This window comes from Myotis davidii, unplaced genomic scaffold (assembly GCF_000327345.1).
Source record: "Myotis davidii unplaced genomic scaffold, ASM32734v1 scaffold133, whole genome shotgun sequence".
Classification (NCBI taxonomy): Eukaryota; Metazoa; Chordata; class Mammalia; order Chiroptera; family Vespertilionidae; genus Myotis; species Myotis davidii.
The window spans coordinates 1,021,956-1,033,015 of record NW_006284732.1 but is presented as its reverse complement, the minus strand read 5'-3'; the positions used below and the strand labels follow the sequence as shown (position 1 = coordinate 1,033,015).

Here is an 11,060-nt window from a genome sequence, read left to right as displayed (position 1 = left end):
CCTGCTGCACCATTCGTTAGCATTCTTCTGTAAGATAAAACTTTGCCTCATCCACTTGGACTATCTGGACATAGTCCAAGTTTCCTTCCTACGGGAGAGACAGATTACATGACCACTGTCTTGGTCATGGGTTACCAATTTTTGAATAAAGAATTGCTATAATAGTCTCCTCAAATTGGTGACACATTCTGTTTTTCCTTTTTTCTCTTTCTTTTTTTAGTATCGTTATATGAAATCTTGAACTTTCCATTCACTTTAATCATTTTTGTTGCTCCTCAAGCTGTTGCCACTTTGGCCAATGGATGCCTCTTCAATGCAACACATTTGTTTTGGGAAGCTGCCTTGTTTTTGGGCATAGCTAAATATTCCAGACTCATTTTGCACCTTCCCCTACCCCAGCCTGGAATCTGCATTTCTCTGTGTCCTCCCAAGGGGTAATTGGGTGGGAGCCAGAATCTGGTTTGTGTGGTAAGAGTTACCTCTGAGATGACACCGTTTCTAGGCAGTGGGCAAAACTACTAAATGTCTTTTCTAAAAATGTACGAGTTCATACTGATATTTTCAAATCAATTTTAACATTGACTGTTTTCCCATAATTTCGTTGTTTTATAAATACCTCTTTTCTCTTTTGCCAAAAGTGTTTACTTGCTTTATCCTACAATATAAAGAAAAGAATTTCAAAATAAATTGATTTTTTTATACATCTGAGAGCTGAAACTTATGGAAGTGGCTAAGTGAATATTGCACCAAAAAAAGATGCCCTTGTCTTTCTATTTCCTGTTGCAAAGCTTTTAACCAACCATAATGAACTATTGTTATTGTCTGAGCCATAAAGCCATTTTTAGTATATTGTTCTGTGAAAAAATGTTAATTGTTTGCTTTACCTTCCAAAAATATATAGGGTGGTAAATAATCATCGTATATTTAACCACTGCTTCTCTCCATATAAAATGAAACGTATTACTCACTGCGTGAAAAGATTACAGCACGTGTCTCCCAGTCCTTCAGGGAGCTGTATTTACGCGGCAGTCAGAGGCCTCAGAAATTAATTCCAGCCTTACGGACTTTCTTTTCCTTGTTTTTTTGTACCTTTTCTTTAGTTGCTCATGGTGCGGACAGGTTGCCAGGGGTGAGCATGATTTAGAAGCCGCGTTAAACATCGAACCCGCCCTCCATAGCTCATCTCTGTGTTTATGATGCCTGTCTGTCTGTTTGCAGGTACCTGTTTGCTCTGCAAGTGAAGCAGGACCTGGCTCAGGGCAGGCTGACGTGTAATGACACCAGCGCTGCCCTCTTGATCTCACACATTGTACAATGTAAGTGCTGTCCGTTTCCTTTAGAAATCATGTAGGAAATAACACAGTGATCTGATTGGAAAGAAAATCAGCTCCACTAACAACAATAATAATGTCTTTGTGTTCTTTTGCTGTTAGCCTGAGTGCGTGTGAGTGGAAAACAATACTTCTAATTTCATTTAATATGCGAGTTCCCCAAATATTGACCCAGGAATCCTGTGTTCTGCTGTTTATCTACCCTTTTCAAGGCCCAGTGCAATTCTTGACATCTCAGTTGTCTCAAAGGAGAAGCTTAGAGGGACGGGGGCCAAGTAGACTAAACTTGTTCTGTCCTTTATCATCAACTGGGACACAAGACATAAAACTGTCCAAGACTTCACTTGTATTCTCTCTAGAGTTCAGAACACATGAAGCTGGGCTGGATCGAGTGATACTTTTTTAAAAATCTGTACTAGAGTCCTAACCATTTTGGCACAGTGGATAGAGCATCAGCCTGTGGACTGAAAGGTCCCAGGTTCAATTCCAATCCAGGACACATGTCCAAGTGTGGGCTCGATCCCTGATAGGGGGTGTGCAGGAGGCAGCTGATCAATGATTCTCTCTCATCATTGATGTTTCTATCTCTCTCTCCCTCTCCATTCCTCTCTGAAATCAATAAAAATATTTTTTAAAAAAAGAAATTAAAAAAAAAAATAAGATCCGCACTAGAGGTCATTTTTCCATTGATTTTTACAGAATGGAAGGGAGGTTGGGGGAGGAGAGACAGAGATAGAGCGAGAGAGAGAGAGAGAGAGAGCGAGAGAGAGAGAAGCATTGACCAGGGCTGGGGATGGAACCACAACCAAAGTTATGTGCCTTTGGGAATTGAACCCACAACCCTTCGGTCCACAGGTCAACATTCTAACCACTGAGCCAAACCGACCAGGGCTTGAAATGCAATATTTTAACTTTCTTAACCTAGACGAAAAATTAGATTGTGCTCATCCTGAGGCTTTACTGACAGCCCACCTGAGCATTTTTTTCCCTCTTGGCCAAGGCAGAATGGTGTTTTGGGAAGGTAACTATGTATATAGACCAAGGCCAACATACATAAACACTAGTTTAAAAAAATATTGTGCTAGCATTTTAAAATTCCCATTGTCTATAAAGTAGTTCCATTTAATCAGCCCCATCCCATTCGATAGCTGCCCAGTTAGTAAAACTTGTAAAAGTTTGTAGGAAATATCATTCCTAGTAGTCAACAAATTACCTTAGTCTGATATTATGAGGTGTTACTATAGACCATGCTTACCTTTCTTTCTTCCTTTTGGTATATGGGCGTTATTGAATGTCTACCAGACTTAGCAGAGAGATGCTTTCTTAGCAATTGGAAAAGCCGATGTGAGAAAGGAGAACAACAAAAATAGGCGTCCTTAATTAAACCTTCCTATGTTCCAGCACTGTGTGTAGTACCTCATTTCATCCTCACAACATCTCTGTGAGATCAGTGCTATTATTATCTCTGTTTTTACAAATGAGGAAGCTTCGGCACAGAAAGTAACATGCTAGAGGCTCTTGCCTGTTGTGTTTGGTCCTCCCTCTTCCTATGGTAGTGGGGAGAGGAGGGTTTGCATCAGGCAGACTTGATTTCTGTTCGTTGATTGATGATCCCGGCATGTTACTAAACTTCACCCCGCCCCCAACTTCTTATTTCCACCTCTTATTTCTTTTGGAACATGAAAATAATAAAACTTTCTCATAAGGCTGTGAAAATTCAATGCTAACACAAATGCCCAGTCCATGTTAGGTATTCGTACTCTCTTTACTTCACGCACCTGCAGCCTCCCTTTTCAAACAATGGAGCATTTTTAAATGAAGCTTCCTTATTGGAATGGTAACTTTATAAAATGTTTATGACCCTGGGCTTTTATTATTCCTGATGCCATTTAGTCTTGTGCCTGTTTGCTCCTCCCATGTTTCTTTCTTTGTAAAGCCCGTCAACACAGTAAACCTCACTCGCACAGATGGGAAGGGGGGTTCACCAGCACTCGGGAAACCAACAAGAAGCTCAAAACTCCCCGAGAATCTTGATTTCTCCAGAGAAAATGAGATAGATTCAACAGTATGCCTGCTATTTGCATACTGTTTGTTCACTAATGAGGCACACAATATGTTTATCATCTTATATTTTTAAAGTCCCATTTTTGCATTTTTAAGCAGCCCATGCACTCAGTCCTAAAAGGAGAAATTTCACATTGCTCTGTGACTAGTAGGTCGATTAAAGTTATCGATGACGGCTCGACCCATGTGGCCCAGTGGTTGAGCATTGACTTATGAACCAGGAGGTCACAGTTCAGTTCCCAGTCAGGGCACATGCCCAGGTTGCAGGCTCGATCCCCAGTGTGGGGCATGCAGAAGGCAGCTGATCAATGATTCTCCCTCATCATTACTGTTTCTCTCTCTCTCTCTCTCTCTTCCCCCCTAGCCCCCTTGAAATCAATGCAAATACATATTTTTTTTAAATTACTTTTGGTTATTTACATTATCTGTAAGGTACAAGGGGTCGACTCATCTCTCTTTTTCAAAAGCGACATTAATGCTGATGGACAATTATATTGAGTGAGCTGTATGTTCATCTCAGGAGTATCTATATACACAATCTGAATTTTGTAAAAAAATTTTCCTCTTTTATTTGAACTCATGGAGTTTTCTTTCAGTCTATAGTTTTTCATTTGTCACTGGCCTTATATAGCCACTTAGTATTTCTAACTTTTAATTTTCTTTCATTTATTATGAATCAAGTAAGAGAAGCTGATGAAGAACCAATCACTAGATAGTCCTGATGATAATACTCCACTTGGGTAGCTTGGAGGGTGCATTTCAGGTTGGGTGTCTCCACGCTGAAGATAACACATGGCAAACGCTTTGTCCAGGCATGTCCTCATGAGATTTCATTTAGCCATCCACAGGTTTGGGTTGTTCTTGCTGTCCCTACTTTTTGCCATGAGTAGACTACTATGGAATTTAGAATATGTATAAGCAAATATGACATCTTGGATAAAAATACTAAATCATTTCTTGAATATTTGTCAGCTTTTAAAGACTCCACATATAAGGAGGAGCTTATTTCCATATTTCAAAGAAGAGCACACTGGGGAGAAAATGAATTTCTTAGTCCTGTGTTGCTATTGCATTTTAGACAGGCAGTGATAGGCAAAGGGATTTAAAAAAACAAAAACAAAAGACAGGTGCATTGACCCTGTGGCCAAAGGAAAAACTGGAATTCTTAATTCTTTTATTATATTGAATTAGGGAAAAGAATGTGTTTTAAAATCCATATGCATTAAGAAGCCCAAACTTAAAGCTCACAAGAAATCAGGATTCAGGCGAGTCCCGCACATGCAGTCAGTCTGCATTATTCTACACGCAGTCTGTGTGCAAATTCACCTCCCTATAAAAGTTATTTGTAACCCCCAGATGAACACTTGTGGTGCTTTCGTGGTCACGGCAGACATATACAAGATGGTGGAACATTGGCGTCATCCCCCACACACACATTCCAGGCTGAGGTCGGAAAAGGCAGCGCTCTGCCTCCCTGTCTCAGCTCTCATTCCATAAATAGGGTACCTCCAGCGGTCTGTTTGGTGCCACACTTTCGCATTTTTGTGCTTTTTGTTGGTGATCCCCGTTACAATGGTCCCCAAGTGCCATGTTGAATTGCTGCCTGGTGCTCTGAAGTGTAGGAAGGCTGAGATGTGCCTTCTGGAGAACATACGTGTGTCAGCTGAGCTTTGCTCAGGCATGAGTGACGGTGCTGTTGGCCGCAAGGTCCATGCTAATGAATTGAAACTGTATATAAAATATGATGACTTTTAATAGAAACACACCAAACAAAATCAGATGGCAAAAATGTCATTTTTTTCAAGAGTCTCACAGGACACTAACCCTGTATCTCTTCTGGGAGCAATGGTTAGTATTTGCTAATTCAGTGTTCATGGTGTCTTCATAGCACATAGCTACTGTGAAGAATGAGAATGAACTGTACTTTCTTGAGGCCAGATAGAAGGAATTGCAGAAAAGTTAGTGCCACCATCATCAAGGCAGCCAGCAAGGGTGGCAATGTGGCCAGAGAGGTCCCCCCACTTCTGCACTATGTTCTGTGAGGGAGGGTGGCAACTTTACTCTACCCAGGGAGGGAAATGAAGTCTAGGACAGGCAATTAGGAAATCGTGTTATTGATCTGTCATCGCAGCAGGAAGTGAGCGATTGATTTTTCTAGAGGATGCAAGGTGAGCCGGCACTGTTTTAGGCAGAGCAAATATTCCCAGTGGGTGAGGTTTATGGCAACATCCTGCAGGAGTCCTGGAGGGGCACTGGCTCAGGTATGACAAGCTGCTTCACATGACGAAGTGGACGGTAGGTTTCATAGCAACAGTTCACTTGCTCCCACTCGGAACAGCTGGGCACTGGTCATTATGCTGCTGCTTCTTAAGCTTGTGACAGAGTATGTGAAACAAAGAAAAGGGCAGGCTGTCCCAGAGACGTTAAACTGGTATAGATGGAGTGGAGCTGTTGGTAAGGTACAATTATTATTTTAGAGCTCTATTCTGTTACAGCCATCCAGATTACAGCAGTCTGAGAACTATGTTGAGGTTACATGAGAGAAAGATGCATCCTGTTTCTTGTAGATAAAAAATTTATAAGCTTTTATAGTCTGACCAATCATTTCTTTTTTTAAAAAATATATTTTTATTTATTTCAGACAGGAAGGTATAGGGAGAGAGAGAGAGAAACATCAATGATGAGAGAGAATCATTGATTGGCTGCCTCCTGCATGCCCTACACTGGGGATTGAGCCCACAATCTGTTCATGTGCCCTGACCGGGAATCAAACCATCACCTCCTGGTTCATAGGTTGATGCTCAACCACTGAGCCATGCCAGCTGGCTGATCAATCATATCTGATAAGAGGACTACAAGAAATTTAGCAAGCAGTTATTTTTTTAAAAACCCAAATTAGATTCCATACCTTTATACCTATTTACAATAATCTTTTTTCTACATGATAAAATGTTTGGGGTTTTCACTAATTATATATATAACACATTATATATATATATAACGTTCAAAAATTGATTTTATAAAATTCTGAAATTTGGGAGCTTCTTTAGAAGTCCTGGGTCATAAACTCTATGCCTTGACTTATTGCCTAGAGGAGAAGGAACCCCTAGTTGTGTGGGGAGGAAAGAAACCAACCCCAGGAAACATGGGTGGCTAAGGACGGATAATTCTGAAGTTTTCTTTCCAGCTATTAGAGATGAGAAAGAGTGGAAACCATCTTTCTATGTTGGAGCAGTTGTTAAATATGTCCTCACGTCCATACTTCTGACATCTAGCCCTGATGGTACCCACCAGCTGGGATTGCCTACTATTGGCGGCTAGCTTCCGATGTGCTAGCTGGGGAGTATTCCACTGGGGATAGATCAAATTGTGGAGTATTAATCATATGGGCTGGATTTTCTTTCTCTGTCTCTTTGTAGCCGAGATTGGGGATTTTGATGAAGCATCGGACAGAGAACACTTAGCAAAAAATAAGTACATACCTCAGCAAGATGCACTAGAAGACAAAATTGTGGAATTTCACCATAACCACATGTAAGTCTATTCGTTGTTTTACGTTTTCTTTTAGCTGTTTCTCTCCATCCTTCCCACATACATGGGTACACACACAGACAGTGACTATTGGAAAGAAATATGCAAAATGTGAGGGAGAAGAACCCAGAGGCTCATGGGATTGCCGTGGCTCACCCAGGAGTCTCTGAAATGCAGGTTACCCACTCAAAAGCAGCTCTGCGGGCCTCCTGGCTTTTTTTTTTATTTTTTAAATTTTTTTTTTATTGTGACATCAGAGTAATGCTGAAATTTTAGGACACCCATGCTTTGGAACAAAAGGGAGAGTATACAGCCAATTAATAGGAGATTGGGAAAGCGACATGGTATTCTAGGGACAAAGTGAGAATATTGTGAAAATCTAGAACCTTTGTCCCATCTCCACGTTGGTTTTCTGTTTGGATCAGTAAAACATTTTCAAAGGAGTCTCTGTGCCTTTTGTTTGTGTTGTTGTTGCTTTAAGGAGGGCGCTTGAGTACTGATGATGATAATACCAGAGAATGGTGCCTGGAACTTTGTTTGCAAGTTTAGGTCTATTGTTAGTGACTAAGAACTTGTTTTAACACGATGGTGTTTGGCTTTTAAGTGACCTTAAAGGGAACTCTTTGAGATTCAAAAAAATTGGCCCCAACTTGAGATAGAGTTTTGGAGTTTTGTGTTACACAAGCAATAGCGCTTTTGTTCTAGCTGCTGGACTTTGGGTTATAATGAATGGGAGGTTGGGTGTCATCTGATCGGGCAGCCCCATTGTTTGTGATGAAATGCCTTTTTATTTCCCAAGAGAAGCTCCTTAATCTCAAATTAATAGACACAGGGAATTCAAATCTCCTGGCCTTTCTCTGTAATTTTTATTTTGTCAGTGGACAAACACCCGCAGAATCGGATTTCCAGCTCCTGGAGATCGCCCGGAAGCTGGAGATGTACGGGATCCGGTTGCACCCGGCGAAGGACAGGGAAGGTACCAAGATCAACCTGGCTGTTGCGAACACAGGAATTCTAGTGTTTCAGGTAAGGGCGTTTAGAACACACTCAGTTCCCTTGGTGATGAGAGATAAGGGTTGGGCCTTCCACTTTGGCTCCATGCTGGGTGGTCCACGCTGAGACCTCTGACAGTTATTTTCAGGCGAACAGGGAAAAACTAACCTCATCTCAGGGCTTCTGTTTCTTTCCAGCCACTCAGCATTCAGGGCCCATTTCACGTGCCCTTGCTCTGGGCGGGGAATTTACCGTTATAGATTTGTTTGCATTTGCTCACTTTGTAGCATCACAGAAATCTGTATCTCTCTGTGGACCTGTGCTTGGAACATGTGTAATGAGATCAAGATTTTAGACTCCACAATGCTCTTTTGCACACTTGCACATGCTAGTCATGTGATCCTTTTTTTTTTTTTTTTTTTTTTGGAAAACCTAATTTCAGTTTTGCATAAGCTTTTTTCTCATTTCACACTTACCTAACTTGGAAAGTGTAGTATCCACTTGCAAGCTAGAGCAGTTTCATAAGTTGATGAAAGCCATGTCTGTACTGCAGTAATTTTGCAGCAAAACGCATACTGCCCTTGGGTGGATCTCTCCTGTGTTTTCCTAAGGACATACACTTGTCTGCCCTCTGAGGTGTGTGCTCTCCTGGTCACGTTGCTAATGTACTGTTTTATCGATTGATGCTTCTCTTTCTCCTAAGAGCTTTACTGACATAATTCTTGACATGCAATAAAGTGCGCATCTCTAAAGAATGCCCTTTGATAAGTTCTTCTATATGTATATCCTGTGAACCTACCAGTGACATCAAGACAATGAATATTCTCACCAAACTCCCCTCCCCCATTTTCTCAAGGCTTTCCTTTTAAACACAAGTAGGTTATCTGTGCTTTGATTTCACATGGGTGTCAAGAAAGTATCTGCCTTTCTCATGAAATAGGGTCAGATGTCACCCAGTTTTGAAGGTGTAACTGGGTGCATGACCTACAACTTTTTTGAGCCAGGTTTGGTTACATTTCCCCCTTCATGTTTTACCAAAATAGCCTACAATTATCTGCTCCTATATCAGATGTTTCTGATGGACCCTAAGGACCACAGACCCGTGTCCTGAGAAAAAAGGTCAGGTGGGATTCACATGGGATCCTAGAGAGTCATGTGCTGAGAGCAGTGTGGTATGTGAGGAGGTGATTCCTCCTCGCAGTTTGGACCTACAGAAATAATCTAGGAGCACCTGATGAGGAAAACGACAATAAACTAAGTATAGTTTTCAGCGCTACCATTAATTTCAAAATTAAAACCAGTAAACATTTCTAAAAATCATAGCGGAGGATGAAAGAAGTGCCTCACAATTGTATTAATTAGCTTGATTGTGTTGGATACAATCTAAATATTGAGACTTACTTGGTAATTTAATCATGTTCAAAGGCTGTATCTTGGAATTCATCTGTCGGTACCTAATTGCTTCATTCTTAACCAACTTAAATAAATGGCCCTGGTGTTCAGATGGAGAAATTCTATTTTCAATTGAGATGACAGGGCAGATGGGAGCTGGTGTCTGGCAACTGCCCCCCGTTTCTCCACCACGTCCCACATGGCCGTATCCAAGATGAGGGTGTGTGAGTCCTTCCCAGAGACCTCTCCGGAAGGCGGGGCCTCCCCTCCCAGGTCCTGATGGTGCTGCTGGAAGCCTGTGGACACAGGAGCCAGGCCAGGTGGACAAAGGGGTGATTGCATCTGTGGATGTGAACAACTGCTGGCTAAGACACATGCTTAGGAATCTCATTCTGCCACATTCACGGTGTGATTTTGGCCAAATTAAAATAATACCCGTGCTGCCGATTCCACATCTATAAAAAGAAAAGAAAGCCACCTCATTGGGTTTTGTGTAAGGTTTGATAAGATCTGTGAAGTCCTCAGGCCAGTGCCTGGCATGCTGTAAGTAATGATGGCTAATTATTGTGGTGGTTGTCATGGTTTTTATTTTTATTTATCTTCCTTTTTATCATTCCCTTGGCCAGCCTCTTTCTTCCCTGGAGGCAGACTTAGTTGGAATGCCAACTCATGTAATTAGTGAGGAATCATGATCCAGGAACCGGCATCACCCCACAGCGGCACTTCTGTGGCTTCTCCAGCGAAATGCTTTCTTCCCAAGCCATCCAGCACCAGCCCCCTGGGAGTCTCCCATAACCAGCGCAACCAACTCTCGTGTTGCTTATTCTGCATTTCCTGGCTCACCAGCTGATACCTTTCCTCTTAGGGCTTCACGAAGATCAATGCCTTCAACTGGGCAAAGGTGCGGAAGCTGAGCTTCAAGAGGAAGCGCTTTCTCATCAAGCTCCGCCCAGATGCGAATGTAAGTGGCCCCCGGGGAAGAGGGGGAGACCCCCTGACCTGTGAGCCCTTGGGATTGGGATGGAGGGGACCAAGTGAGGGCATAGGCTGAAACTGGCCGACCGCCGCTCAGGTGTCAGTGTCTACAGAGAGATGCGTTCAAACACTGGCTAATGCCACAGCTGTCTCTGTGAGGAGACAGAAGGTACAGGAGAGCTGGCACCGATGTGGAGAGGGTCCCTACCTGTGCAGACACCAGCAGCCCCTCCTGACAGCCTGAGGTCCGCCGTGGCTGTGGCTGTGTCTCCAGCCTCTGGCCCACCCGAGACGCTGTCAGCATTCTGCCGTGTCCCCGGCCCATCGCTGCCCACACAGCAGCAGTCCCACCTCTGGGGGCCCTGCTGTTGTCCCAAACCTCAGACAGTGTGTTCTCATGAGCTAACCAGGTCCGCATCCCACAGACCCTGCCGATGCCGCTTACACTGGGACCGAGTCAGGGAGGGAGAAACAGCGCCTTCATCTGCCGGAAATGGCACTGGAGGAGATGCATAATGTACCTCTGATGTCCCCAGCTGGTCTTCGGAGTGCTTTTTCCCATGGAAAAAAAGATTATAAATGGATGGGGAGGCCTATAGTTCAGCTACAGTATGGATTAAATAGGTTTTTATGGCCTGACCTCGGAAGCGGACACCCATTTATAAGTTGTTTTCCATGGGAAAGTGCATTTTGAGTTCCATAAGGCCGATTTGCCCATGAAAAATGACAGCACAACTCGTTTGTAAGTTGGGACTGCCCTGCCCAGAACTGTGA

General features: G+C 42.8%; 1 protein-coding gene across 4 annotated transcripts in view; it reads left to right on the top strand.

Annotated features, from left to right (window-relative positions):
• Positions 1 to 11,060, top strand: part of FARP1 (FERM, ARH/RhoGEF and pleckstrin domain protein 1) — a 231,935-nt gene that overhangs the window by 155,078 nt on the left and 65,797 nt on the right. For all 4 annotated transcript variants that reach the window (XM_006755040.2, XM_006755039.2, XM_006755038.2 and 1 more), the window contains exons 5-8: positions 1,219 to 1,316; positions 6,815 to 6,929; positions 7,805 to 7,952; positions 10,177 to 10,272. In XM_006755040.2, coding sequence (XP_006755103.1) covers positions 1,219 to 1,316; positions 6,815 to 6,929; positions 7,805 to 7,952; positions 10,177 to 10,272 — 457 coding nt within the window. The remainder of the gene's footprint in view (positions 1 to 1,218; positions 1,317 to 6,814; positions 6,930 to 7,804; positions 7,953 to 10,176; positions 10,273 to 11,060) is intronic.